A 27,834-nucleotide genomic window follows, 5' to 3' on the forward strand; every position below is an offset into this window, starting at 1 on the left:
CCTCGAACTTGCGCAATGCTGGGGTGACGAGTCTTTGACTGGTTGTTGGTTTTGTTGCCCCACAGCTAGTTACTGTAGTTCAGTCGTTCGTTACTCCATCCCTTGTATCAATAGCAGACTGCAAACATCAACACCAGCGGCGACTTATATCCAGGGCAAGATTAGCAGATACTTGTCCGGGAGCATAGCTTATTCCTAGCCTTTAATCAGTTCTGAATATCGCCTCGCAATGTTCAAGAAAAAGCCCACAGTAAGTCGCACCAAACCCCGCCACATCCATTAAGTTGCCCCAGCCTGTGACAGTTTTCGACGCCTCAAGTCACTTTACTAACATTGTGCACTAGATCAAAACACTTGCTCCTCTTCGTTCTTCGGACCGACGAAAAATCGCTGATCAAATAATTGAGCAGTATAAAGTACCGCTTCCCCCACCATCCCCCACAGCAAATCCAAATGACGTGAAAGCAACAGACGAGGCACCTGCCCCAACTGTTGCTACTATTCGCAATGCTCTTCTTCCCGAAAATACCCAATCAGGCCGCTTTACTACAACAGTTGGCCCCGAGCTTCGGCCGGTGCAAGGGACCCTGTATGTCGGTGCTCACCCCGAGCGCGAAGAAAGAGTATTGTGGTTCAGGCTTGAGCAAGGGCCCGGAACAGACGGTCGTATATATCCCACGGTATATACACTATGGCACAACCCTGGCGTCATCCCATTGCTGCACACACAGGCGCCTGTAATGGAGAAGCTGTATGGCGGCGCGGACCTTATGATTCCTGGCTTGACTAACGGGCCTCCTTTCCCTGAGGGGTTACAAAAAGGCACAGTGGTAGCGGTAGCCAATATCGAGAGACCAAGCGTGCCTACGTTTGTTGGGGTATGCGAAATTGATATTTCGAGGCTTACCGCAGTCCATGGAGTTAAAGGGCATGCTGTTAGAGGAATGCAATGGGAGGGAGATGAATTATGGGGCTGGAGCTCCGCTGGTCAAACTGGCCAAGCCGCTCCAGAACGGCTTCACGGCTGGCTAAGCACTCCCAAAGATTTAGGAACGGCCATGAATGAGCTGAACCTAGTGAAAGATGATGACGAGGAAAGTCTTCGGGGTGAATTAGATGGCGGGATAACCCTAGACGGGGAAAAGGAGGAAGTTGAAAGCGGCGAGCCTGAGAAGGAGCCAACCACAAAAGGTAGGGAGGTGCCAATATTCCCAGGCATCTGATCAACGTCAGCTTACACTACATAGAAATTGATGAGGCTTTCGTCAAAGCATTTCTATATGCTCTTTATTGCCAAAAGGAGAAGCATCCCAACCCACCATACGGACTTTCATTCCCCATTCAGCCTTCTTTTGTCGTCTCAAACCTCATCACGCCATTCTTACCAATCTACACCTCACAACAAACCCAGTATTACCAGATCAAGAAAACTTCCTGGAAGAATGTTAAGAAATTTGTCAAGTATCTTGACAAAGAGAAGCTTATCAAATCCAAAGATCGCAGTGGAGGGGAAACAATAATACAGGATGTCGATTTTGAAGATACCAGGTTGCTTGAGTTTAAGCCCTACAAATTACCACCAAGGTCTGAGGCCGTGAGCAAGCAACCCGGCAAGGCTCCATCCACTCCCGCGGCCGGGCAAATATTCGATGTTAAAACTCTCTACCGACCCAGCGGCAAGCTTATCCCAGATCTGTTTCCGCCTCTGGCGAACACCGACGTGAATAATTACTATTCAGCAACCGACGTATCAAAGCGATTAAATGATTACCTCTCGTCGCAAGATCCTCCAATCATCTCGTCATCAAACCCTAGAATTATCCACCTTAATCCCTTCATCAGCAACAAGGTACTCTCTTCCAACTCTCAGACAGACATTGCGATACTATCCCGTGGTACGATTCCACGAGACACGCTGCTTAAAAGGCTGCTTGAAGATCCATCGCTCTGTGCACCCTTTCACGCGATTCTCAAGCCCAACCAGACTATAAAAGATGTGAAGCCAAAAGCGGGCGCTCTTCCCAAAGTTTCGCTATTGATCGAGCGCCGGACAGGTTCGAAGCTTGTGACGAGAATAACTGGGCTAGAAACCTTTGGGGTCTCACCGCAAATGCTGGCTGATGAGTTGCAAAAGAAATGTGCCAGTAGCACCAGTGTGACTCAAGCCGTTGGTGCAGCGAAGGGCTGCATGGAAGTATTGATACAAGGGGACCATCGTCGAACGGTGGAGAAATCGCTGGGAGATCGAGCTGTCAAGTCTCAATGGATTGACATTGTAGATAAATCCCAGAAGAAAGCCGCAGGTGGGAGATAGTTCTGGATCGCGATCTGCCTTCCGGTGTTCTCCGTAATACGACCTACATGGTTATGGAGTATTCCGTACGAATAAAGCTCGCGCTGGTTTGAGTTCCGCCATTGACGATGAGACTTTTTTAAGGGTCGAAGATCAGGGCTGTGGACAAGAGGAATTAGCAAATGGAAGACCATCATTCTAGTTGGCCTATGTCAAATTTGGAAGGATATTCCTATCATCATTTATTGGGCGGATAATTGGAATTAATACATCGGGGATCCGACCTTGCCTTGATGAGCCTGGTGGAGGTCTTGAAATTAGATCCAACTTCTTTTCTGTGCAGGCGCCGTTTGTGCTGCTTCTGTTACATTTCTACGTAGCCGTGGTACCTGAAAAAGTAAAAGGTCCGGCGCGCAAAGCAGGCCGAGACGCCGAAATGGCTATCCATATTTTGGGCGATCTATTCTTTTGGGCACTTATTATCCTCTTCCGTTTTCGTACAAGCCGGCTGACGGATGGTGGCATCGTTGCTATCGAATGACAAGGCTGAGAAAGCTGTCGACTGGGCTGCTTGAAATTGGCTAACTTGATACGTCCCTGCATCACTCACCTTGGACAGTTTCAGGTGCCGCAAGAGGGAAAACGGGGGACATTAGATTCGATTACGGAGTAATGGGCACACTAAATGGGGAATCGCATGAAGCTCTCTATTTGTAACTACACTGGCCAGACCCGAGTACGGAAAATAATTGCGCATCCAAGGCTGGACAGTTTGAAGGACCACGTTGACATCGGGTGAAGGGGCGAACTGGCAGCTGGGAGAACATGTGGCCCGACCGCTGGCGTTGGAAACGCAGCTACCCATACATATAGACATACAGACATGGGAGCACACCAGAGATATGGGGCGGTGAGGAAGCCTGGCTATTATTATTTTCCTCTGTCAGCCGCACTTTTACCGAGATGAAGGGAGCGTGCTCGGTCCTTCTTGGTGTCTGCGAGCTGAAATTTAAGCAATCCCAATGAAATGGGTTGGGGGTGACGGAGGCCAGGGCCAGAGACCTACGCACCAGCAATGCTATTGGAGCCCGGTGGTGTTTGGTGGCCAGGCTGGGTTGCAACGGGACCGAAAAGTTGGGAATCGCAGAAACGAGGGGGGAGTCTGCATGATAGGCACTCCTGCTCCAGACGTGCATAACTACCTACTCCGTACGCGTAAGGCCGTGGCTCGAACTGCTCCGATCGTTTCCCTTTTTCTATTTTGCGCTCACCTTAGGATTGGCATACGTAGGTGCACGCGATGCGTCCTGGACAAGAAAACGGTCGACTGCAATAATAATCGGGTTACTTGCATAGGAGCATGGGTGATGGACGTGAAATATGAGATGCGTTTTCTGGAGTAACGCCAGTGCTGGGTAGCCCAGGCGGGCAGTCTCATTTCCATGGCCGGCAGGGTTGCCAGAATCGGCTGATGGGTGCGGATCTCCTACCCGTGGAGAACCTGGATGGGCGGCCCGTCGATGCCCTTGTGGGACAAGATCCACACCAACCGACGCGAAGACGAGAACTGGACAGCGGAGCAAAAAGCGCAGAGCATGGCGAAAAAACAAAAATAAAAAAAGGGCGGGCCCGGCAGTGCGCAGAACAAGTGGCCTGGGGGCGAGTTCTGGTTCTCGGGATCTGCTGCCAGCGAGTCACCAGAGCGCAGGGGCTTGGCCCAGTTCACGCTGGTGGCATCGCTACACGAAGAATGACAATTATTATTATTATTTATTATAATAATGCACGCAACAGGACGCAGTGGGCTCGTATCCGGCGCAGAACAAAGAAAGGCGCGCGCACGAGTCAGCGGGCCAGAGTTTTGGGTGGGCTGCGGCGTCACGAAGGACGAGGAGGAGGAGTGGGCCGATGTGACGCGTTTCATTCTTCCTGCGGCGGCCGGAACGGGCAAGGTGGCATCGAGATCCTCGGCCGCTGCGTGCGCGACGAACACGGCGCTGGCCCCTGGTCCTGGGACGAGCTTGCGCCGGCCAGCGAGGGTGCTGTTCCCTGCACGTCCAGCAGGGCCCCCGGGCGCGCTGGACGGGGTCTCGGGCTTTGGGCCGCTCTGTGGCGGCTGGAGGCTGCTGCAGCGTGCTGTCACCCACAGACAACGACAAAGAATAATATGCCTCGGTGCGGCCGCCGCTGGCAGGACACGGGGAAGATGGCCCATGTGCGCGGGCGAGTCAGGCTGGCCCGCCGGTTGCGACGCGCAGCCGGGCACGGCGGTTCGCCAGCGTCTTACGGCAGCATGCCCCTCGTCCGCAACGGGACTAGCGCCGCCGCCGCCCGCGAATCACACGCCGGCGTCTGGCCGGCCCGTGGGCGGTGGGAGCCCTTGGCGGCGTGCGGGCCCAGCCTGCAGCCCGCGCATACCATACCGCGCAATAACAATACGCAGACCGCGTATCCTCGTCGGCCGCTCGCAACGACGGCCGACAGCGCGCGAGCCTGGAGTCGCAGTCCGCTGGCGCCCTCCTGAGTCCTGATGGGGCCGCAGGTATTTGTCATGGCCCCAACCTTACAGTGGGCGGTGGCTGGGCGTGGAAGTCAAGCCGCGCGCGAGTGGCGGTAACCGTTCTCGCGCCGGGTCTGATTTGGTCCCGGGCGTTGGACGCTCGCGAAACCAGGTTGCTGGATGCGGCCGCGAAGCTTTGCGAAACGTGCGCGGTACCGAAAATTACGCCCGCCCGCCGCCGTATGGACCTTTCGCCCAGGCAGGGCCGGCCAATCGCCGCGCTGCTGCGGCCCCGCGCCCGCCCGCCGCCGCCCGTCACGCCCGCGTACCGCCGCTAGCGTCGCGATACGGCGAACAGCGCCCGTACTGCAACCGTACCGCCGCGCCCATTCTTGAGTCAAGCCCGCCACCCAGCCGGCTAGCAACAATGGCCTTTTTGGCGCTGGAAGGATGAATAATTCGGGTGGGGCGTGACCGGGGGGAAGTCTTAGGCGGCGTCGTGCCCGTTCGTCGTCGCCGCTGTTGCTGCTGCTGTTCTCTCGTCCACCCAGACCAGCCCATCCCACGATGCGCTTTCTACCTCTCTGATTCTGCTCGCCTCCAGACTCGCCATCGTTGCCCAAGGGAAGTCGTCCCTTGATCTGCTGCCCAGCGGCCAATTCTTCCTCGATCCTCCAAAGTACCCCAGCCCGCCGCTAGCGCCGTCATACCGCAATTTCAACGTCGCCAGCGCACTGTCTGTTTCACAATTTACTTCTGTCAACCACTCGACCTCACATGGTTCGTTGTCCTCCCGACTCTCGTCGCTGTCGAGTGCTGGACTGACCTCCAGGCGCCCCCGCAGGACACATAAGCCACTACACTTCCACTCGTCGCCCCTGTTGAACCGCCATGGCCTCGAAGGCTTCCATCCTTAACCCTCCGAACGAGACGGAGAACTCGTTCACACGAACCACCAAAGAAGGGAAGAAACTGACGTACACTCTGAAAGTCATCCAGCAACCCGAGCGCGCGAGAGCATGCGGTGCGGGAGCCAAGGGTAAGAATACATTTTTACTTGGTCTTTTTGCCTGGCGAAGCGCCGGGCGTCCCAAGTGTCTGAGCTGACCACGCTCCAGCGTCTGCTGATCGTCGTCCCGTCGACCCGCCGCCGGTGGTTGAGCTGCGGGTTCATGAGTCCGACCAGAACGGATTGAACAAGACCGACATCACCTTCGCCTACAATGCCAATTTTTTCCTGTTCACCACCCTGGAGTGGGCTCGTCCCATTGCCCATGGACGAGTACAGGGCCAGAGCTCGGCCACGCCGCCCGTCTTGACCGGAGTGCCCGTGGCCGGCGTGGCATATTTGGACCGCCCTGTTCAGGCCGGGTACTTCATTTTCCCGGATCTCTCTGTCCGCCATGAAGGCTACTACCGCTTGAACTTTAGTCTCTACGAGGAGGTCAAAGACCCGAAGGATGAAGACAAAGATCGGGGCATCCGACGACCGGCTTTTCCTGCGACGAAGCCGTGCGATCCTCGTGAACCAGAGGAATACATTTTCTTCCGCCTCGACGTGAAAACCACTCCCTTCACCGTGTACAGCGCCAAAAAGTTCCCTGGTCTCGCTGAAAGCACAATGCTTAGCCGCACCGTGGCTGAACAAGGCTGCCGTGTGCGCATTCGGCGTGATGTCCGCATGAGACGTCGCGAAGCAAAAGGCAACAAGGATTTCCGCGGCGGTTACGATGACAGGCATATGACGCCGGATAGTTATCCCAATACTCCTGATGAGCGCCCACGGTCGGCCAGCAACGCCTCCGCTGAGGTCCCATATCCGTACTGCCCGACGCCCCCTCGAGCCCCGTCCGCTCAGGGTTTCTCCTACTCGCCTGCTCCATATCAACAGCCGGTAGCCATAGCTCCTCCACCCGGCCCGAGCCCTACCCCTCTTGCCCCGTCCCATTTGGCGTTTGGCACTTGTCAGGTTCCCTATAATGCACCTCCTGTCAACGTGCAACAACAGCCTCCACCGCCGCCACCACCACAACCGCAACAGCAACAACCTCAACCAACCAGCCAGCCTCCAGCTGCGCCTATATACCCTTCTCCCCGGCCCAACTATACTCACGGCAGACAAATCTCTTGTGATACGCAACCACAGAAATATGTTCCGTCACCGGTCCTGAAACCCGACCCACTGCCCATGGAATCGTCTAGGACAAGCCTACCACCTATCTTGACAAAGCTCTCACCAAACCAGAAGCGTGTCCTCGACTCCACAACCAATGATCGGAAACACCCTCTGACACACATGCCTCCGCCATCCAATCTGCCGAGTAAACCACAGCTCCCGATGCCGACTCCTTTCCACATCGTACCGGAGGTGCCCATTAAACGCAAGCTCGCAAGCAATCCCTTGCCTCCAATCTTCGATTCCGATCGGGGAAAGGGTTGGATTTTCTCGGAGCCACCGCCGTCTGGCAAGCGTTCTCACGGTGACTCGTTTGGGTCTGCGCACCTCAGCCGCCCTCTCTACGACGGTGCGCGCCCAGACATTCCATCCGACCCAGACCTCCGTGATCCTCGTGACCACACTGGTGGTGATGACGATTCTAATTCTCCATCTGCGCCCTTTATATATTATCGCGCCGATGGAAGAATGGTGAGAAAAACGACTAGTATGAATGCGTAAAAGAAAAAGCGAGACTTTTGTTTGCTATTTATTTAACTTTCCCTGGCGCTTTATTCGTGGAACGGCGACGTTATCCCTGGAAGGCGACCAAACCAGCATCCATTTCTTCGGAGTCTATATTTGTTGATTGTATATGTTGTACGGGGTATTTCTTTTTTTCACCTTTTCTTTTCTCTATTTTCATTTGTTCTTTTCTTTTCCCCCCTTTTGTTTGAAAATACTCCGTACCTATTGTGGCACCAGAAGTGGCCGTGTGTCGATCCTTACGATATACTCCGTATACTATCTCTTTTCGTCTATATTTCCTTGCGGTTTATTGATTTTCTTTCAGCTCCGGTTATCCTAGGCTCTTGATCTTCCAATTCCATCTATACATATCAATACTTTGTCTTCGAGTGGCCGTCCGGTCTTTGTAGAGCTCACAGCTTTTCAGACTATACGTAGTGAAAATATGCTAGAGGTAAATTCAAAGGAACGAGCGCTGTTTGAGCTTTGGGTACTAGGGGTAAACAGTGCAAGGTACTCCGTACTAAAGCCTAGGGCGTCGACAAGTGGATGATGACAACGATCATCTCTCTGTGACATAGAGCAAGCAAAAGTACTTTCTAGAGCACATTTTCTGCAAGTATTAGGTCGACAAAGATGATAGCTTCAAAATTGTATACTGCTTGTGATCCCACAAAAAGTCATAGATTTAATCAAGTCATCGTGAAACAAGGCTGTATTTCCTCCAGTATAATAGTTTAACAAAACCATTTTTATGTATCAAAGCACTAGTAGATGTCCTCACCATCAACCGAGCGTGCAAGCCCCCAAAGGAAATAATCATCATCTGAAACCTTCAAGATGGGCTCGTCTTCTGTCACCCAAGTCTCTTCAAAATCAACAAAGTAACTGAAGATTGTCAAAGCTATTAGAGAGACAAGTAAGGAGAAAATTGAGATAAAAAGCGTACCATGTGTCAGTCTTCTCATCGTAAATCAGGTTTTCAAGCTTGCAATCGCCAGGGCTCCCATGAACACTGAACAGCTCCCTATCAAAATTGTGTTAGCTTTGTCAGGGTAATATGTGGGTTGATGAACCTACTCAAGACTTCTTAGGAATGAAGCTCGGATCTTGTCTCGTTTGAGACGGCCATACTTCCAGAAACCAGTCAAAGGCACGCCAGGAAGCTCCTCCATGACCAAAAATATCAAGTAGCCATTTGGTACAGGTGTATATGAATGATTTTGTAATGTTGCAACCAGGTTCAACAGCTTAGGTACTGTGGTGCATTTTTTTGCATTGAAATGTCTTAGAGCATGCACCTCAAACTGTGTCCAGAATGCTGGTTGTTTCTGAGCTATTTCTGCCCTAGCCTGAAGACTGAGATTGGACATATTGATGGGAGGGACCCTATCCCAAATATTGGTTGTGTAAACTAAATTGTCCACATGTATTACTACATACTGCATTCGAACTTTCATGATAGCTCTCTGCTGAGTAACTGCACCCTGAACAACTTGGATGCAGTGATAGACAGCTTGAGCTTCTGCTTCTGCTGGGCATTTTCCACCACTGAGATCAGTAGTATAGAGAGATTTCTCACTGATCTTCTTACCAACCTGCCACACTGTTCCATCAGGGCAGCGGAGCTTGTAATTGTTCCACATGTTACCGATCCAGTTATCGTAGACCTTTGGACCACGCATTTGAGCAAAATAAAGAGGATAAAAAAACGGAATGGTGTAAAGGGCTCTAGGGGAGATTGTCACAACATGCAAGATAAGGAGAGAACTTGAGGGAGCTGGCCCTCTTTATACAGGCTGGTGAACTATAACCGCACACAGCCGGCGCGTACAGGGAGTACAAGGTACAGTAGTAGTTATCCATATTTGTGGTTTGTCGGGTTAGAGTTGAATGGCCAAAACGCATTCCGGACGGCGCCAATATGTAACTATGTAACTACGGCAGCCGATATAACTAACTAACTAGGATGCCGTACGCGCATCAACTTTCGCCTCCTCATCAACTCGACGCGTGTTTTCTGGACACCAGCACATCGATGGTCGTCTGTTTCGGCGTGCATTTGCTGTCGCCTGTGCAGAAGACGGTCTTTGATCTCTCTTTTTCTTGCACTTCTGCTTCTCTGTTCTTTTTGACAAACTAAAAAACACCGACCTCGCGCCTCAAAATAAACACAGGCCCAACGCACTCTTATTGCTTGACCCGCAAATTTTGTTCTCACAGCTATTCTGATCTTTTTAATTTACCGCATTCTGCAGTATGTGACTTGCTTTTGCTGATTTGCTCGTAGCGGTCGCATGTTTTGTTTGACACCATTGCCTCAGTCCAGGTTCCTAGCAGTCGGCCAAAACAAAGGCTTTTCCCTCCACCAGGTTCGAGATCTAGACTCGTGGTTTCTGGTGGTCTAGAATGGCACGAGAACATCAAACTAGTGTAAGTTGATCTCAGTGTCTGTTCGTCTGGTGTGAGCATCGATTTAATGGCAGGTGGCAACTACTGTCAAAGCCTTATGTTCTACCACTACAGTCTTCGCCTGCATCGTTTTAACTTCAATCTTTGATGTAGGGTATGGAAGCTGCCGATGATAGCATGCAAGCCGCTCGGCAGTTAAAGTCTTCGCTTCGACAATCGATCGGGGAAGACAATCAATGCTCCCTCCCGAGAAGCTCATCAAAACGGAAGCTGTCCGTGGTAATTGTCGGGAACCTCGATACTCCATCTGCCGCGCTCTCTGAAACATCCCGCGATGATATTCTGCATGGAGACTCCGAACTCAGTCCAATCTACGACCAAGCTACACCCCCCAAGCGATTTAGATCGAACGATTGGCCACTTACAAACAATACTCCCATTTTAACAGAGAGTCATGCAGTGCGAAATAGCAACCAACCTTCACTGAGTTCAAGAAGAGGTCGAAATGGACCAGATGCCCGTTACTCATCTGCCATATCACCAGGCCGTAGGTCGCGATTTAAAGAAGGCAGTATGCGGGATCGCATTAGCGTCAAACCACCTCCTGAATTTACCGGAGAGCTTGAAAACTCCCCGCCCTACTGCGGCGAAGAGGAATACAACCGAGGAGGGCCAAGGTCCCCATACAAAAGCCCATTCTCCCACTTAGCTACCAAGACAATCCCTCAATCCCCCCTGCCTGCTGTGACCAGGGATGACTCTAATACAAAGGAGCCTGGAATAGTTCGCTTTGGAAAGAAGTTCGCTTCAGCTTTCAGGTTCTCTGGCGTGTTCCATAACGTCTCTGAGATTTGGAAAGGCCCGCAAGACGAGAACAAACCGCCGTCAGGTCCTGAGATTTGTTTGGATAGAAAGGCTCGTGCTGAGAAGGCATATGCTGACCTCAAGGCCTCGGGATATCCAGGTACCAGGAAGGAAACTTACTCAAGTATGAATAACCGAGCAAGAACTGCAAGCCCCGTGAAAGTTAGCAATAGTGGATCTTTCACAAAATCCCCCAAAAACCCACTTAGGGAAAATTTGAGAATCGCTTCTGATGTTAATAAGGACCTTCCCCCGCCTCCCCTGGGATTTGAACGTCCTATAGAGCCCATTATTCGATCCACGAGGTCGTTCAATTCTGTCTCTCCGAGAGGACGCGCCTCAACCGCAAACGGGCATAGAACTCTCCCAAAACAATCTTCCATGAGAGATTTACTAAAGAAGGAAAAATTGAAAGAGAGGTTAACTAGAAAGGTCAGTAAACTAGAGGAGGAGTGGGAAAAAGCCCAAAAGGAACTTCGAGCTTTGTCATCAGATGGAGAATTTAGCTTCTCTTTATCATCCCTTTCTCCAGGCCGTGGACGAAGAAAGTTTGTTCCAGGGAGGCTACCATCGTTGCCATCTGAGCGGTTGCTTCAGACACAGGTAAAGGAAGATGAAAAGAAGGATCAAGTAGAGAATGCAAAAAGGACAATCAAAACGGACGTGCCATCCGGCCCAAGCCCCTTGCGAAGATCATCCGTCCGAATCAACCGAAAAGCACCGATCATAGGAAAACGAAAGAGTTCAATTGCCAGTTCTTCTTCACATGAATACTACTATAGCCAGGATACAGATACCACGGATGACAAAGAAAATATAGTACCTATGAAGAAGCTAAAAGAATATGGCGATTCATGCAACCCGCCAACGCGGGTCCAACCCCCTAGAAAGGCGAAAACTGAGACAAATAGTTCAATTCAAGAACAGACTCGCATCCAGAACTCTTACAAGATGCCGATTTCAAATTCAAATACCAGAAATAGCCCACCGAGTACTCGCCTCAGATCCAAGAATTCGCAAAATTATGCATTCACCGCGACACCGGGACTAAATGGTGTCCCTCCTGTACCTCCATTGCCAGAACAGCTAGCAAATGATCTCAACCGGGCAAATTTTCAATGGCCCGATGAATGTTTTTAACCGACTATGAAAGACATGTTCAACGACTTCTATGACTATTTATGGCCAATTCTTTTTTTCCTTCTTGATCTGTATTGGTAATTGCTGTACATTGCTTGCTCTATGTCTAGCACAACTTGAGATAACCATGATTTGAGCATATTCCCCAACCCTTTACGATCTGATTTTTGTTGATCTCTGTTTCCTATGAATGTTTCTCAATTGTATGATTATTGGTTTGCTTCTTCCTTGATGAAAAAACAACCACAAACAATACTGTTTTGGTTTCCCTAATGATGCCTCATGATGTTATGAATTTTCATGTTATTAAGATTCTGCAAAGAACCAAAGGTTATTTTCTCAGCAGATTGTTCAAATATGCAGATACCGCAACAGGCAAATTGCCTATTTCTAGATATTGTCAATGCAAAATGCCAAGGAACAACTTGATCAGGTAGCTTCCTTAATTGAAACAATATTGATTTAAGTACTGATCATATTCCACTTGAAATACTCATGTATAATCTTGGTGATTCAACTAGCTCACTCATGTTTCGAGAAAACGTCACCTTAAAGGGCTGAAACACTGAACATGTAGGAGGGAATTTCCAGCAGGCAAAGTGCGAGTCACATTCTAATATCATAAAAACCACCTAAACTCTGGGGTATTTGGCCCATCTCTCATTCTTTTGGTGGGAATATCGCAAGCACGAGTTTTCCTGCCTTGTTTGTCATTTCTTCGGTGATTATCCCATACCATATAAAGACCAAGTAGCCCTGAAAGAATAGCACCAACAGCCCCAAACGCTCCAGTAGTAATCAGCGCAGGCTTGTATTTTGGCATATCTGCCTCACGGAACACGTTGCTGCTGACAAGGCCCATAAGGTTGGCGACTGGGACGCCAGTGGATGTCAGTAATATGCGCTGGCCCTCGTGGGCAATGTTATTATTATACCAGGTGCTTAAAAGCACAGAAGGTGCTGAGGTACCCCACGTCATCATAAAGCAAGCAAAGTAGGCGAGCTTGATCTGGGCTTTCACATCTTCAATAGTAGCATAAATCATAAAACCAGTGAAACTGAGGAGAAAGCCTAGAACAATAAAAGGGGATCTCAGATAATAAGCATCAGAAGAAAAAGCAAGAAGTAAAAGCATCACGGCGCCAGTGCAATTCGGTGCTACGGTGTATAGATTGGTTTTAACAGTGTCATACCCGAGGCGTTGGATAATTTGGGGGAGAAACAGGGCTACTGACTGGATAGGAACACCAAGGCAAATTTCAATTGCCAGGAATGCATAGGAAGTGGGCTGTTTAAAGATTTTCAAAGCTTCACGAAGGTCAGATTTTTCAAAACTTGAGTCAACGTGGATCCGGTGAAAAGCAAGATCCTTTTCTGGTTGATTTAGAAAGGTTGCATCAGCTGGACAATGTGGCAGATACCAAAAAGTAAAACAGGCGAAAATTACGGTGCAAGCGCCCTCGATGAGGAAAAGATACCGCCATCCTTTGAGCTTACTAGACCTGATCTGAAATATGCCGAAAGCGAGCAGTCCAAAGAAAGCATTTGCAATATTGGAGGCCGCGTAGAAAATAGCCAATCGCCGTGCCAATTCACCCCGACGGTAAAGAGTGGTGAGGTAGTAAATAACAAGGGGGAAGAACGCGGCTTCAGCCATTCCCAGAAACCAGCGAAGTGCAAAAAGGCTGCCGAAGTTGTGAGCTGACGCCGAAATGAGAGTCATAGAGCCAAAAATAAACATAAGGATGGGTAAGACGCGGGCGGGTCCAAATCGCTTGCCAATCATGGCAATTGGGGGGGCGAAAATGACATAGGGAACGAAGAATATCGACAAGAGAAGATTATATTGGCCGGGTTTGAAATCAAGATCTAGCAAGTATCTATGAGAATCCCGCTGTTCATATTTGGTGAAAGACATATATATGTGTTTACCTTTGCTGAGACCGTCTGTTTGAGCGTTGCCTATGTTTCCCTTATCAAGTGCATTAAAAAGATCTATCAAGAACGCATGATTAGCCCTCAGAACTTTGTGGAATGATGGGACCAACTGACACATGACAGCAAGGACAGGAAGCAAGCGAATATCGAATTTGAAGCAAAGAATACGCTCTGCTTTGTAATCTGTTACCCGAGCGGTATCTTCTTTCAACAAATTCTCAACGGCAGGCGTCTCATTTACTTCCGGAACACAGTCGTTCTTAGCATTCACCAAAGCCATAAGGATCGTGAGGAACTGGAAGGTCTACCCAGATCACTGCACAATGACAAACTGGCTCTGTTGCATTTGATTGCTTGGAAGGTTCATTGGGTGTTTCATTTCTAAATAGAGAGCCAGAAGCAGAAAAAAAATATGGAGACCTTTCTTGCTTTGCTGGTAACAATGTTATTGGACTATCATGGATAACTGAGGTGTCCTGGGCCATTATCAAGGTTTGATAACGCCTCTAGTCAAACATTACTCCGTAAACATTGGCCAAAGTGTCTAGACTAGTCAAGGTGCAACTTATAGAGCTTAATTATATTCCAGGGTTCTTGGTAACCGTGTCTACCAAGCTAGAATCTTACTTTCGGGCCCCAAGTGTCGGCCATGTTAGAGATAGAGGCGCTTCATGTCCAGCACCTGCTCAGCGATGATCCTGTTAAAACCGCTAGTTACAGTTAGGTAGTTATTCAATTTAATGTAAAAACAATTAAACGCCCAAGACCGTCACCAGGACAGGATTGTTTGGATTGCAGGGTTCTATGAAAGGACTTCAAAAGATAGGCGTTTTTTGTGAAGTGGCACGGGTTTCCTATTGATTACTGGAATATAATAATTGTCAAGTCCTAGAGATTTGGAGGATGCCACTGGGCTACTATTCCATGCCAAGTACGGAAGGCGAAATTCTGCCCACAGAAGACCGAGCATATTCTATATGGCTGGGTTATCGTATAGTACATTGGTTTGGAGATTACTGGGAAAAGGCAAGCTTGCATCCTTCCACCATGAATGTGATGGCCTGCCGGCCCGCCTGCAAGACGCCATCCATTGCAAGAAAAGGATGCGGCTGGCGTCGCATAACATGCAGTTCAACAGTGGAACCGTGTTTCTTGAGTTTTGCAGCATATTGTTCTCCCTCTTCACGCAGCACATCTAACTCGCCCACCACAACGATCGCATGCGGTTGTTGATGCCAGGTGGGAGCATCGTCTGAATACAACAGTGGGCTTGCCTGGGGCTGATACCCGTCTATGGGGCTTGGGAGATAATGATTCCGGAACCATAGCATCTTCGCTGCGGGAAGGGCGGGCGTGTGCTGGTAGGCGGCATATGAGCGATTGCTGGAAACATCAGCAGTATTATCCATCACAGGGACATTGAGTAATTGGAGTTTGAGTGGTGGGAAGCTCCGCGCAATGCTGCGATGAGCCATGACAGCTGCGAGGTTGCCGCCAGCTGAAGAGCCGCCTACAGCGACACGATTAGTGTCCAGGTTCAGAAGCCGGGAGCCTTCGCAGTGAACCCAAAGAAATGTTTCCCAAGAATCTTCCACTGCGGCTGGAAACGGGTGCTCAGGTGCTAATCTTTCAGGAGTCTGTCACCAGAGAGATCTCCTGAGAAGATGGGGGTCCGGACAAACCTGTAATCCGTTGTAATCACTACGCAATTTGCCCTCGCACAGATATTGGTGCATACAACATTTTCGGTATCAATGTTGCCCAAAACCCATCCGCCACCATGGTAGTACAACAGGACGGGCCATCCGCCATCAGGAGGCTCGTCGGCAGCAGGCGTAAAGGACCGCACCAGGATATCGGGGCCTGTCGATTCCCGGCGTGTTATGGTTATATCCCGTGTCTCGCCAACAGGGAGGAGAGGCCCCGCGCCGGGGATCAGAACTCCAGAAGCCCGCGACACATGAAGCGGCTGGAAGTGTACTTGTTGTTTATTAATGAGATGTTCGTTGTAGAAAGCGGCGTATTCGGGGTCAAGCAGGTCGCGGATCGATTCATGGAGAGGATAAGGGGGCTCAGACATGATTATGAGTAGGATGGTAATCTTTCAGCTGAGGGATTATCGAACGCGAGAGTCTTGGCCGTCTATCACGCGTCGCAACCTGCAATCGTCAGCAGCGCCGCAGTTCACGCGGCGTGATGCCCAGCAGGCGGGTGTGAGCAGCGCCAGGCTGCCGGATTCGAGCCGCGCCACATTATCATTTGGCCGGCCCGCCGGGTCCTTTCCGGAAATCGACTAACGGGCGGGGGGGATTGCGCTAACGAACTAACTAAGCCGTAAATGAACAAGGCCCGGACGCCGCGTCACAACACCCGCGGCGCGCGCGGCAGCCACCCCCACGTCGGGAATGTAAACCAACCATGCCCCTGGCCAGACTCGAATACTCCGTACGGAGGACAGCCATATGCGGGGCCAAAGGGAGACGATACGGTGTGGCAAGGCTCCAAGTCCACTCTCATAAAAGTTCAGTCTCGCTTAGTTTAGCCCGACACACTGACGCTCACAAGAGTTCTACGAATTATTGATCCTTTCATACGAGGAGGTGAGCATCTAAAAATATGACCGGCTGTTTCAGAGGCTGCAACAAACAAGAGGGTGGAAGTTCGCAGGGGCTTACTACGTGGGGAGCCGGCCAAGCGGTGGGTGGAAGGATTATGCCCCGCTGTGCTTGTTCGGAGATGCAGCCCTCAGACAAGCCATAATAATAATAACAATAATAATAATAATAATAATAATAATAATAATAATAATAATAATTGGCCCAGCTCACGTAACTGGTTAGTTAGAGTTTCGGAGATTTAAACTTATCCGATACGACGGGCGGGTCTGGCGAGCCCCTTTCACGGAGCCATCGCAGCACCTCCGCTACTACCACCAGGTAGCAGTACTTTACAGCTTGCGTGTTGATAGCTCTACTAATATGGACTCTTTATATACATACATATAATCATATATTGATGTATTATTAAATTAGATTCTAGAACCCCAAAATGTCACTAGGTATATCTCGTTGAGCAGGCTTCGGTATATCTATATTCAAGCCGCAGCTTGCATCTCACAAGGAATTCTCAAAATCCACAAGCTCCTGAAACTGGACCGCATAGGTGTTTTGATCCGCCTTGCTTGGCCGCGGAAGAGGTTTTCTCCCATAACCACCATATCCACAATGTGCCATTATGGCACTCTTAATCCCAACCACTCCGCTTTGGATAGCCACCCAGTCGCCTCGGGCCAGGATTTCCTGGGCCTTCTGTGCATCCATCATATTCCCCTGGCGATACAACTCTTGAATCCGAACACACGTCTTAGGGGCAAGGTTTCCAATGCCACCGATAATTCCTGCACCGCCGCCAATCAGCGTCTGAAGTGTGAAATCCCCGGATCCCCCGAAGCATAGGAATTCAGGCGCAGAGGGCTTTCCGGACGAGCTTGAAGCTCTTTGTCGCTGGGCAGCCACGACGCGATTAAGCTTTCCGGTATTTCCACAAGTGAATTTGCATCCAATGATATTAGGGTGATTGCTCAGAGTGATTAAGGTGTCCGAGTCCAAGTCGAGACCACCAACAACAGGCGGGTAGTTGTAGATGACGAGTGGAAGAGGTGACTCATTCGCTACGTCGTAGAAATATTCGACTACCGAATCAGGCGCAAAAAGGGTCTGATAATATGAAGCTGTCAGCACCAAGGCACAGTCTGCCCCTGCTTTATAAGCCTCTTGACATTGCTTGATGGTCTCTCTGGTTGAGTGTGCACTGCATCCCGCCATCAATGGCATAGCTCCGAACCCAGCACTGTTCAATGCGTCCCGTGTCGTCCGAATTACCATCGCTCGTTCTTCAGTAGAGAGATGAACAGCCTCTCCGTTTGATCCATGGACGGTAAGACCGGTAACTCCTGCCTGAGCAAGCCTAACGGCATGTTTTGCAATTGTTGAGAGATCGAGATCCTCGGTCTTCGGGTCGAAGAAACACAACGTGGGAACGTATATTCCTGGCACGAGGCGCCGCACTTTTCCTTCTGAAAAGCCGCTTTCTTTTGATCCCGACATAATATGTATTGGATTACACAGGCGCGTACTTGGAGGAGCACAAGGAGGATGGAAACGGCTAGGTCCAGGGCTTTGCAGTACCAGCCTGAAAAAAGTAGGGAGCCGGAACGCTTTATATAACACCAGGCAAAGCAATGCTTTTCAATGATTTGATGTACCAGCGATGACGACAAAAGGGTGTTAATGGGGTAGGTGGTTGAAGCCACCAATGTGACAAGTACGAGAACAACCGAGCGACAACACAAAAATAGGGCCGGCGCGAAGACTTATCGGATCGCAAGGGATTGGAAGATGGGGGGCGCGGAGAGCCATCGCATATTATTAACGGCGGGGGCAATGTTAAATAAATTTAGGGATATGGGCTTCTCCACGGCAGACGCTGGAACGTCAGTGCACTGGATCCCATGGGCTCCGTGGCGTCGGAGAGAAAGTGTGGGGAGCCAGCACGGGCCCACTCGGCGGATCCCACGCTTGCTAGTCTGGTGGGGCCACCGGCACCGCAACCTTGGCGATGGGATCTCGGAGATACTTCCTTCCGGCGTCCGCAGAAGGCTAGGTAGTTACCTGGTAGATGGTATTATGTACGGAGTACAGAGTATGTACTCCATAGTCCCTAACCAGCCTCAAGGGCCGCGGCGTAGCGCAGTGCGGCCAGGTGGTGCGCCAAACAGAGAAATCGGCCACAACGCCTAGAAGGGAAGCTCTTCGCGCTTGCCGGTCTCTCTTGCAGATACGGAGATGCGAAGCTTTGCAGACGTCCGAGCCTGGCGCTGCAGTCACTTGCCTCCAGTCTTTGTTGGGCTTCCTCACCCATGCCAATCCGGGCCGAGCCCATATACGGCAAAAGAGCGAATGATCTTACCCGACAAATATAGATGGTGCCACATGAGCCGTTTCACGAGCATGGAGAGGCAAAAATATTAATGGTTTCCAGACTCGAACGCCCAAAGATAGATCTCTTCACAGCCTGCAGCGGTACTTTTATCAGCCATGGAGCGAACTCAGCGCCGCTCAGGCCCATGGTGACCGGAGCACCGCTCAGCACCCGGCTGGCCTGTGGATCTCGGGGCCGGCTGTTCGCACCCGAGCAGGCCGCTGTTATGTAACGAGCTAAATCGTCCACGTGCGGCACCTCCCAGGGACCAAAGCCTGTTAGTCATTAATTACGTGGGGGCGTGGGGGCATCAGAGCGCGGCTCAGTCTCGTTAGAGGCGCCAAGCGGCGCTATTGAGGGGAAACAACGCTGGCGGCGAGCAACCGGCGTCCGCTGGAACGCTCATGGCACATTTCAATCATGTCGGGCGTCAAGAACTACCCCAATGCCCTGCCTGCCGACCTCAAGGCGCAATTTGTCGGCCGTCTTTTACAGGATGTCGACGCCCCGGCAGCCGTTATCGACGTTGCGGTCGCCCGGAAGAATTGCGAACTCATGCTTGAGGCTGCGGAGAAGCTTGGTGTTATGTTCCGCTCGCACGTCAAAACACACAAGGTGGGCTCCGAATATACCTTCTCGTCTGCCTTCGCAGTCATCTTGCGCTTGTCGGTCCTGGTATCGCTGACGCCGACAGCTAGACAACCGAGCTTACTCGGCTCCAAGTTGGCGAGAAGGCTCGCACCGTCCGGCTTGTCGTCTCCACGCTGGCAGAAGCGGAACAGCTGCAGCCTTACCTTCAGGAGTGCAAAGAAAATGGGAAAGCTGTCGATGTTAGCGTTCCTAAGTAACAGTTATCATCATGATTGGATATCGATGCTAAAAATCCATATATAGGTCATCTACGGTCTGCCAGTTCAACCATCATGCATGAAGCGGCTGGCTACACTGGGCCGAGCGTTCGGGGAAATGAGCGTCACGGTACTGGTAGACACATCCGATGCTCTTTCCTTTCTCTCTAGCTACCGACAACTGACAGGCTATACATTGGGGGTGTTTTTTAAACTGGATACTGGATACAACCGGGCAGGTATCTCGCCATCGATCCCGGAGTTTACGGATTTGCTGCTTAACATTCGCAAGATGGAGCAATATCACCCCGGCACTATTTACTTTCGTGGATTTTATAGCCATATGGGTCACAGCTATGGCTCGGATACCACTAGTGAGGCATTAAGCTATTTAGAAATAGAGATTGAGCGTTGTTTAATGGCAGCCATGCATGCTTCGAAGATGTGGGAAGAAGACAGAAGACGGTTTATCATTGCCGTCGGCGCGACTCCCACTACAACGTCAGCACAAAATTTAATCGGCACTGAATCCGCGTCACCGACCGAGAAAAGAGTCAAGTCCTTGATTGAGAAGGTCCAAGAAACATATGACATTGAACTTCATGCCGGTGCATACGTAACATTAGATATGCAGCAGCTCGCCGCACATGGACGCCCAGTCACAAACAATCTTTCCTTTGATAACTTGGCCTTGACAGTTCTTGCGGAAGTCTCCAGCACTTATTATCATCGGGAGTCGCCAGAAGCGCTGATCGCATGTGGTCAACTTTGCATGGGGCGTGAGCCTTGTAGAAGCTACCCTGGCTGGGGAGTTGTGACTCCGTGGCTGCATACCACCAACGCTCCAGAACTACATGAGGAACAACTAGGATGGTATGACCCGGAAGGAGATAAAACGGGATGGGTTATCAATCGCTTAAGCCAGGAGCATGGTGTTCTACGCTGGGAAGGTCCGCCAAGTAAAATGCGCAAGCTGCGTGTTGGCCAGAAAATCAGGATCTGGCCAAATCACTGTTGTATCTGTGCCGCAGGTTTCAGCTACTTCCTTGTTGTAGATTCAGCCGGGGAGGGGCACGAGAAGGACAGGATCATCGATGTGTGGCTGTCTTGGAGGGGATGGTAGATAACTAACTACTTCGTATGGTCGAAGCTCCAGCTGAGCTGGAATGAGGACTACAGCACGATACAAATATCCCATCAGAGAAATTCACCAGTTGCCCCGGGCACCTATACGCCTTGCGTTTACGGAGTAGCGTTTTGCTAGCTATCTGGGTCGCTTCCCCGCAGCAAAGCCGAACATAAATTTCCTTCTTGACCGCCGAGGACCGTCACTCTACCTTGGCTAACTAACTACGCCACGGGCGGGCTGTTCGGCTAAGCAGACCGCGGCCCATATTGAGTTGGAAAATACCGGGTCAATCAACTGCCATAGCTATCTACAATATGCAGCAATGAATCCCAGCATTGAGTAGAATCTATTCCCCTTGGGAGACATCAACAGATGGCCCGTCCACTACCACTTACACTAGAAAGATGAACTTTGACCTTCCACGGGACCTCCAGGAGTATCTCGCCTCTCTGGACCAATTCATTCAGAATGCCATTCTCCCCCTCCAGCATACGAATGATAATAACCGCTTCTTTGACCACCGGCGAGAGTACTCGCGAACCGACTGGGAAAATGGCGGCGTGCCTCGGAAAGAATGGGATGCCCTACTTGGTATAACTACACACCCGACATTATCCAACCGCGATCTTAAGTTTGCAATTTCTTACCATGTTGCCGCACTGCAGAACAAGCTCGAGCTCTCGCCGATAGTGCAGGCTACTACCGTTTTGCTCTCCCCAAAAGGTACGGAGGCCACGCTAATGCAAGCACAAATCTGTGGATGTGTGCCATTCGCCTGCATCTGGCCTCCCATCCCGTCTACGGTGGCGGTCTCTCACTAGCTAACGACTTGCAAAACGAGCATAGCGTGGTTGGAAATTTCCCCGACGTGCTCATGCTTCATCACTTTGGAAACGATAAACAGCGCAGGGATCTAATTCCTGCAAGACTACAGGGCCGCTTTCGCACAACATTTGGTTTGTCGGAACCTAAGCACGGAAGCGACGCTACATTTCTGGAGACGAAAGCCCGACCAGCTTGGAGAGTATATCCACCCGGCTCTGGAAAAATTGTGAGCGGTTTTATCCTGGATGGGGTAAAAAAATGGCAGAGCGGTGCATATCATTGTACCCATATGATTATCTTTGCACGAACTTCAGGCATGCCAGGCTCGGCATATGGTATCACTGCATTCCTAGTTCGGAAAGAGACCCCAGGGGTAAAGATCATCGGCTATGAATGGACTTTTAATATGCCCACGGATCATGCCACCATCGAACTTGACTCAGTATTTGTTCCGTTTTCATCTATCCTTGGAACAATGGATGCTGGCCTTGACGTTGCACAGACATTTGTCCATGAGAATCGAATTCGCCAAGCAGCATCATCCTGCGGCGCAGCCAAGTTTTGCCTCGACCGTTCGATTGAATATGCCCGATCTAGAAACGTGTTTGGGAAAGCATTGGCAGATAACCAGGCAATTCAGTTCCAAGTGGTCGAACTGACGACACAAGTTGAGATGCTAAGGCTTCTCATTCTCCGAACAGGCTGGGAAATGGACAAGGTAGTTGCGGAATGTGGCGCGCATTCCGAGAATCCCGCCACCACCAAAACTCCCTGGGTTGAGATTGAGAAGCGCCTGAGTGATAAAATTGCGATGTGCAATTATTGGGCAAATCGGCTTTGCTGTCAAGCTGCTGACCGAGCCATGCAGGTGAGTTCCTCAGTTTTCTACATGATCACATTAAACATTCCTAACGCTTTACACAGATTCATGGTGGTAATGGGTATTCTCGTCACCAGCCCTTTGAGCATATCTACCGACACTTTCGCCGATACCGTATCACTGAAGGTTCTGAGGAGATCCAAATGCGAAAGATCGCAGCCTACATTTTTAGGTTCTCTGGCCCACAGAGCGCTTCTGCTAAAGAACCAGGTGATCAACTGAGCCAGAATAAACCTTCAAAGCTGTAGGTGGGAGGAATTTGGCTGTATGCTATTAAAGACTGCTGGTCATCATTTGTTACATATTACATTTCGAGTAATATATCCTCTGGCTAATAAACAAGGGTCTTAGAAGATCGCAGTTGCATTGGCATGAGAACTCACACCCGCTGGGAAAATAGAATTAGTAGAGTGATCCTCAAGGGAATAAAAGAAAATTTACCTGGGACATTAGCTGGGGCGCTTGTCATGAAGAAGAACCAGCGATTAGTTTCGCGGCACTTGACAGCGAGTTTTTCAAGATCCCACATTTCGCCCAGCGGCATTCCCCATAGAGCTAAAATGTATTCATGGAGATAGTACTCCTTTGGGGTTGGCCATCTCTCGAAAGCAGGGGCATCTCCAATAACACCGGCAAAGTAGGAATCATGAAGCCAATCGAGGATAGCATCTTCTTGAGCAAGTCCAGCATATTTCTGCTCTTCTCCCTCGCCGATGGCATGGGGGCGCAGTGCAAGCTGGGTGCGCTCTTCAGGACTCCGTGAATAGTAGCTATCAACGAAGCCAGAGCGCACCATTAGGATGTCTCCAACTTTGATGTCTCCACCCTGTGCTTCTGGGCGAATATCGATGCCCTGAGCCCTCCCACACTTGTAAAGATCATCAAACGTAATTGCATGGGAGGTATAAGGGTCATATTTAATGCCATTAGCATTAGCATAGGTCCAGTAGTCGATAAGAACACCACGACCGGCTATGCCGTGATTGGCCCAGTGGTGAATACTACAGTTATGATTTGCTTCCGGGCCGACAATGTCCTTTCCCTTGGTCTACAAACGCGTTAACGGGCTAGATATAATAAATGATGACGAATAGCGTTCCTTACCCCATTGTAGAAGGACTGAGTAGCGAGATGCGCAAACTACATTGCCGATTTCAGTTCGTTGTTGACCTAAGTCAAGAGGTTGTCTTACATGTCTAAAGCCATCCCACTGTGTTCCGCTCTGAGTATTCAGCTCATATTTATCATCATATGCGATATTTTCGTAGAGCGTCTTGATTGTATGCACGAACTTCTCTCTGCCAAACCCTGGGGTTTCAGGCACATTGAGAGGCAAGCTGCTATTGTTTAGCACTCAGACGTAGTAATGACTGTAAAAAACCAACTTAAGAGGGACCAGCTCTCCCGTCCGAATTTCCTGAGCAGCGGCCTTAACCCGAGCAGGAGTGAGAAGGTTAAGCCTTCCAAGCTGTAGGATTGTCAGCACCGTTGCTTGGGAAGAAAACAGCAGAGTTGACGCACGTTGTCATCCTTTCCCCACACCCAACAAGCACCTTCTGGAGCTCCTGGGATATGGGGGACGTGGTGGCGAGTTGGAAGCTTGGTATTTTCGGGGTGCCAGGGCAGCTCATCGGCAGATTGGGAGGGAGACATGATGCGTGTTATTTGAGCCAGTCTGTTTTTAATGGACATATCCTGGAGCCGGAGAATTAACCATGCAGAGCGGAAGCTGGGCAGAAGCAGATAATATAGACAGGAGCTGGCAGCTGGTTAGGGATCCCCGCATTTCTGCGCGCTTTGAACACCAAGGCGGGTCATCCCGGCTATCGACTGCTGAATCGGTGCGACGCGGACCTGATATCCGTCCTCCACACGGCGGGGCGAGCATGGCCACACGCACCACGTATGCACTATGTATGGCCTAACATCCTCGCCTTAAATCGCGCAGGAGGCTCATGAGAGGCGCGACCCCAAAACTGCGGATAGTAGTTACCCCTCTGCTTGGTGAAGCCACATACAACGCAATGGACTTGAAGCCCCGGATGTGGAAAGTCAAAGAGTACCCGAGGTTAAAACATCACAGTTGTGTTTTATTTTCCATACGAAGTACTTCCAGCGTATCCAATTAGCCTCAAACGCAACGAAAGCGTAGAGCGGGGTCTAGGTAGGCCCTGTGTTTGATCCACGTTGTCCCCCGGAAACCAGCTTAAATATATGTATCTACATGCATACTGACTGGTACATACTGCATACTTCTCCCACCGCCGTGTTGTGTTCAAATTCAGGAGAAGGAGGGGTCGACACGGGCATCGAAAAGCCTCGAATCGGAGCGTTTGACTAACTAGTTAACTACATATTTACCAGCACAATTTCGGTCCAGACATTGACGGCCGTCTATGAGTTTCAACGGACTGTTGTCCTTGGGTAAGGTGCTGTCTCTCATTCTAGCAATGGTATCAGGCGTAAATGAAATATAATGGTTCCATAATCTCCTGTTATCCGTCGCTGAAGCTGTCCTTCCCTGTCCTATATCGTACAATATATAATATATATACCACCCCACCATTGCCGATCACACATATTCCATTAGCTCCCAGATTTATTGAATTTTCGTGTCTAAGGACCGTTTATCCGGAGTTCCGCTTTCGATGTGCGTTGTGCCTTTCAAGGAATGAACGCCGACATCGCTATTTGTGCCGTCTAACACGACAGGCGGACCCTTAAATACTTTTCGAGCACGCACGAGATACCAAATCACACTAATGGTAGCAAACCCCGCGAACACGACACTGGCATAATTCATTGATGAAGGCGTAACAGGAAGTGAAACCGGCATGCAAAACAGTGCAATGGCTAGACAGATCCAGAGAATAGTTGCCACGTTGATGGCATATCCAAACCTACCAAGGGAGAACGGAGCATCTTTGAGCATTTTTCGTCGGCGGATGATAGATATCAAAATCGGGAGCCCATAGGAGGTGGAGAGACAAATAGTCGCTACGCCTGTGAAAGAATTGAAGGCAGCTGAAGACCCAAAATAAATAAGACCCAGAAGACAATCGACCAATGTTGATAGAACAATTCCCATCATGGGCACGTCAAGTTTGTGGTTCACTTGTCGCCAAATTCTCGATGCAGGAATGGCACCATCACGCGCAAAGGCATATGTGCATCGACTGGCAGCAGTAAGGGCCCCAATTCCAGCAAAAAGTTGAATTCCAAGAATTAAGAAAAGCATGCCGAACCCCCCTGCAGCGGATCCCGTCACGGTCTTAAACAGCAACCCAATTGGCTGGCCATTAGCAACAGCCAAAAGAATGTTCACTGGCGGAAGCACAAAAAGAATGGTTAGGAGATAGACAAAGCCTGTTACCCCTGCGGCCACAACCGAGAGTACGATTGCCTTGGGAACTTCGCGGTGAGGATTTTGGGTTTCTTCACACATGGCTGCTACCATCCCATATCCAGTCAAGGTATACGCTGGCTGAAGTAAGCCAACAAAAAAGGCCCACCCGGATGGCCTATGAAACAAATTAGCAAGGCTATGTTTTGATAATCAGACAAAATATGAACATACCAACCACTGGCAGAAGCATCATAGTGTGTGAAAACAAATTTCGCACTTCTTCGTGTATCGGCCATGGAAAGCAAAGTGGCCATCAGGATAATAACACTAGTTGCTGTCCAGTAGATGCAGACTTTGTTGATCAGATCCAAATAACGGGAACCAAATGCATTGATCAATGCACATATAAGCATCAAGGCCCAAAATGTCAGAACAGTTTGCCATGCATTCGGTACATAATCCTCATTCCACAGTGTAATAGCACTGAGAATCAATTGGGCACCACCAAAATTAATGCTTAGTGTCACAGTCCAGTTTCCAACAAGAGTCAACCAGCCATCGATGAAGGACATCATTGGTGCCCACTCTTTTGTTGACAGCATCGCACTCCAGTAGTAAACTCCGCCAGCGGTTGGGTATACAGAGCAGATTTCGGCCAATGACGCAGCAATGCAGATTGAAATCAAAGTTACAAAGATCCATCCCCATATAATCGTCACGGATTGACCATCGATCAACGTGATGGACAAGGTCGTACTTAATCCATAAGGAGCAGCGATGATTGCGAACGATCTGCCCATAGCGAAAGCCGGAATCAGTTAGACAAATTGTCAAGAAAGGGGAAGATGGAGTTCGCATACAGTCCTAAAACGCTGAACATACTCAGATTCCGAGGTAGTTCACTTTTGTACCCCATCTTCGCGAGCGCTTCGTTCGCATTGTTGTCCGCAGATGGGCTTCCGCCATTTCCATCGCCATCCGCTGCAGAACCTCGTCGCATCGTGAGAAGCGCGCCGATATTGAGATTTTACCGATGAAAATATATCAACTCGATGCTATTATTTAAGTAATTAAGGACGCCGTGCGAAGAATTGCCCAGATTCTCCTTTGAACACTGTCAGAACGCGAATAATTAACTGGGGCCGGAGTCGCCCTTAATAATCGAATAGGGAGCCGGACTTGAAAACTCGGGGAATACTCTGCACGGGAAACTATTGACAAACGAGGAAGAAGGTCGTTAGGGAGAGGGCGGAGAAGGAAGACGCGGGTTCGTGTTCCCAGCAATAACGGCCGGGGCGTCGTCTCAACCCGACTCTCGTTGATTTGGTACATGGTCTCGTCGGCCGCCATATCGGAGCGCGGAGAGGAAGACCAAGTCGCTCAGTAGTGGATCTGGACCAGAGGCAAGAAATGTTAAAAAAATCCGGTGTGGCAAGGAGCGCCAAATCTTAAATGGGTTAAAGCGGAGGCGAAGGTCGAAATCGGCCACCGTGAAAGCTCAGGGCGCTTCCTGTGTAGTTACCTAGTTAGTTAGTTAGACCAGCGCCTCCTAGCAAAAACTGAAGTCTAGATTTTCTTTCTTTGGCAAAAAGGACCAAAAGAGAATCTGCGCTGGCAACCTGAACTACGGTCATCATCTCCAAACCGCCGCCAAGAGATAGATATAGTTAGTTAGTAACGAGCCTTCAGGCTCCTCTTGGAATCTTCCCAATAATTAGTTATTGTTCGTCACTGGTGACTAACTAGCTGGCTAGCCGATCGAGGGCAGGGCTGACGCTTACCAGTTGTTGAGCGTAGATGAACGGACAGTAAACAGATTTGCCGCGGCATTTCATGGGCAAGAGCCAGCCCCGTCAACCCTCCAGGACATGCTGGAATCTCTCCCCGCAGCTCGTGAGTCTGGGGTAATCATGAGTAGCGTGGCGAGCTAAAAGCGATCTCGTCTAAAGAGGCGCCAAATAAAGAGATAAGGGCGGCTCGACGCTTGATTGGGCGT

At 50.0% G+C, this 27,834-nt stretch overlaps 11 protein-coding genes across 11 annotated transcripts; 5 read left to right on the forward strand and 6 right to left on the reverse strand.

The window, feature by feature from the left end:
* Nucleotides 1-229: 229 nt before the first annotated feature.
* LOZ57_004214 (uncharacterized protein) lies at nucleotides 230-2,314 on the forward strand (the record flags this gene model as incomplete). The annotated part of the gene is made up of 3 exons (XM_049253259.1): nucleotides 230-250; nucleotides 345-1,191; nucleotides 1,248-2,314. 3 exons carry the CDS (start codon nucleotides 230-232, stop codon nucleotides 2,312-2,314), a joined length of 1,935 nt encoding a protein of 644 aa, XP_049107854.1.
* A 3,370-nt stretch (nucleotides 2,315-5,684) lies between these two features.
* On the forward strand, nucleotides 5,685-7,470 carry LOZ57_004215 (uncharacterized protein; the record flags this gene model as incomplete). The annotated part of the gene is made up of 2 exons (XM_049253260.1): nucleotides 5,685-5,832; nucleotides 5,912-7,470. The coding sequence occupies 2 exons, from the start codon at nucleotides 5,685-5,687 to the stop codon at nucleotides 7,468-7,470; spliced, it is 1,707 nt and encodes a 568-aa protein (XP_049107855.1).
* Nucleotides 7,471-8,552: 1,082 nt separating this feature from the next.
* Nucleotides 8,553-9,161, reverse strand: LOZ57_004216 (uncharacterized protein; the record flags this gene model as incomplete). Its single annotated transcript, XM_049253261.1, has 1 exon — nucleotides 8,553-9,161. The coding sequence occupies one exon, from the start codon at nucleotides 9,159-9,161 to the stop codon at nucleotides 8,553-8,555; it is 609 nt and encodes a 202-aa protein (XP_049107856.1).
* A 724-nt stretch (nucleotides 9,162-9,885) lies between these two features.
* Nucleotides 9,886-11,892, forward strand: LOZ57_004217 (uncharacterized protein; the record flags this gene model as incomplete). The annotated part of the gene is made up of 2 exons (XM_049253262.1): nucleotides 9,886-9,909; nucleotides 10,042-11,892. The coding sequence occupies 2 exons, from the start codon at nucleotides 9,886-9,888 to the stop codon at nucleotides 11,890-11,892; spliced, it is 1,875 nt and encodes a 624-aa protein (XP_049107857.1).
* A 619-nt stretch (nucleotides 11,893-12,511) lies between these two features.
* On the reverse strand, nucleotides 12,512-14,110 carry LOZ57_004218 (uncharacterized protein; the record flags this gene model as incomplete). Its single annotated transcript, XM_049253263.1, has 3 exons — nucleotides 12,512-13,761; nucleotides 13,825-13,887; nucleotides 13,945-14,110. The coding sequence occupies 3 exons, from the start codon at nucleotides 14,108-14,110 to the stop codon at nucleotides 12,512-12,514; spliced, it is 1,479 nt and encodes a 492-aa protein (XP_049107858.1).
* A 733-nt stretch (nucleotides 14,111-14,843) lies between these two features.
* LOZ57_004219 (uncharacterized protein) lies at nucleotides 14,844-15,910 on the reverse strand (the record flags this gene model as incomplete). The annotated part of the gene is made up of 2 exons (XM_049253264.1): nucleotides 14,844-15,456; nucleotides 15,513-15,910. The coding sequence occupies 2 exons, from the start codon at nucleotides 15,908-15,910 to the stop codon at nucleotides 14,844-14,846; spliced, it is 1,011 nt and encodes a 336-aa protein (XP_049107859.1).
* Nucleotides 15,911-16,943: 1,033 nt separating this feature from the next.
* Nucleotides 16,944-17,936, reverse strand: LOZ57_004220 (uncharacterized protein; the record flags this gene model as incomplete). Its single annotated transcript, XM_049253265.1, has 1 exon — nucleotides 16,944-17,936. The coding sequence occupies one exon, from the start codon at nucleotides 17,934-17,936 to the stop codon at nucleotides 16,944-16,946; it is 993 nt and encodes a 330-aa protein (XP_049107860.1).
* A 1,294-nt stretch (nucleotides 17,937-19,230) lies between these two features.
* On the forward strand, nucleotides 19,231-20,781 carry LOZ57_004221 (uncharacterized protein; the record flags this gene model as incomplete). Its single annotated transcript, XM_049253266.1, has 3 exons — nucleotides 19,231-19,425; nucleotides 19,509-19,640; nucleotides 19,705-20,781. The coding sequence occupies 3 exons, from the start codon at nucleotides 19,231-19,233 to the stop codon at nucleotides 20,779-20,781; spliced, it is 1,404 nt and encodes a 467-aa protein (XP_049107861.1).
* A 410-nt stretch (nucleotides 20,782-21,191) lies between these two features.
* Nucleotides 21,192-22,740, forward strand: LOZ57_004222 (uncharacterized protein; the record flags this gene model as incomplete). Its single annotated transcript, XM_049253267.1, has 3 exons — nucleotides 21,192-21,378; nucleotides 21,453-22,480; nucleotides 22,537-22,740. The coding sequence occupies 3 exons, from the start codon at nucleotides 21,192-21,194 to the stop codon at nucleotides 22,738-22,740; spliced, it is 1,419 nt and encodes a 472-aa protein (XP_049107862.1).
* A 99-nt stretch (nucleotides 22,741-22,839) lies between these two features.
* Nucleotides 22,840-24,145, reverse strand: LOZ57_004223 (uncharacterized protein; the record flags this gene model as incomplete). The annotated part of the gene is made up of 6 exons (XM_049253268.1): nucleotides 22,840-22,880; nucleotides 22,934-23,540; nucleotides 23,597-23,632; nucleotides 23,685-23,829; nucleotides 23,878-23,960; nucleotides 24,014-24,145. 6 exons carry the CDS (start codon nucleotides 24,143-24,145, stop codon nucleotides 22,840-22,842), a joined length of 1,044 nt encoding a protein of 347 aa, XP_049107863.1.
* Nucleotides 24,146-25,091: 946 nt separating this feature from the next.
* Nucleotides 25,092-26,838, reverse strand: LOZ57_004224 (uncharacterized protein; the record flags this gene model as incomplete). The annotated part of the gene is made up of 3 exons (XM_049253269.1): nucleotides 25,092-26,013; nucleotides 26,070-26,630; nucleotides 26,699-26,838. 3 exons carry the CDS (start codon nucleotides 26,836-26,838, stop codon nucleotides 25,092-25,094), a joined length of 1,623 nt encoding a protein of 540 aa, XP_049107864.1.
* Nucleotides 26,839-27,834: the final 996 nt, after the last annotated feature.

This window comes from Ophidiomyces ophidiicola (assembly GCF_022830035.1).
Source record: "Ophidiomyces ophidiicola strain CBS 122913 chromosome Unknown scaffold_16, whole genome shotgun sequence".
Classification (NCBI taxonomy): domain Eukaryota; kingdom Fungi; phylum Ascomycota; class Eurotiomycetes; order Onygenales; family Onygenaceae; genus Ophidiomyces; species Ophidiomyces ophidiicola.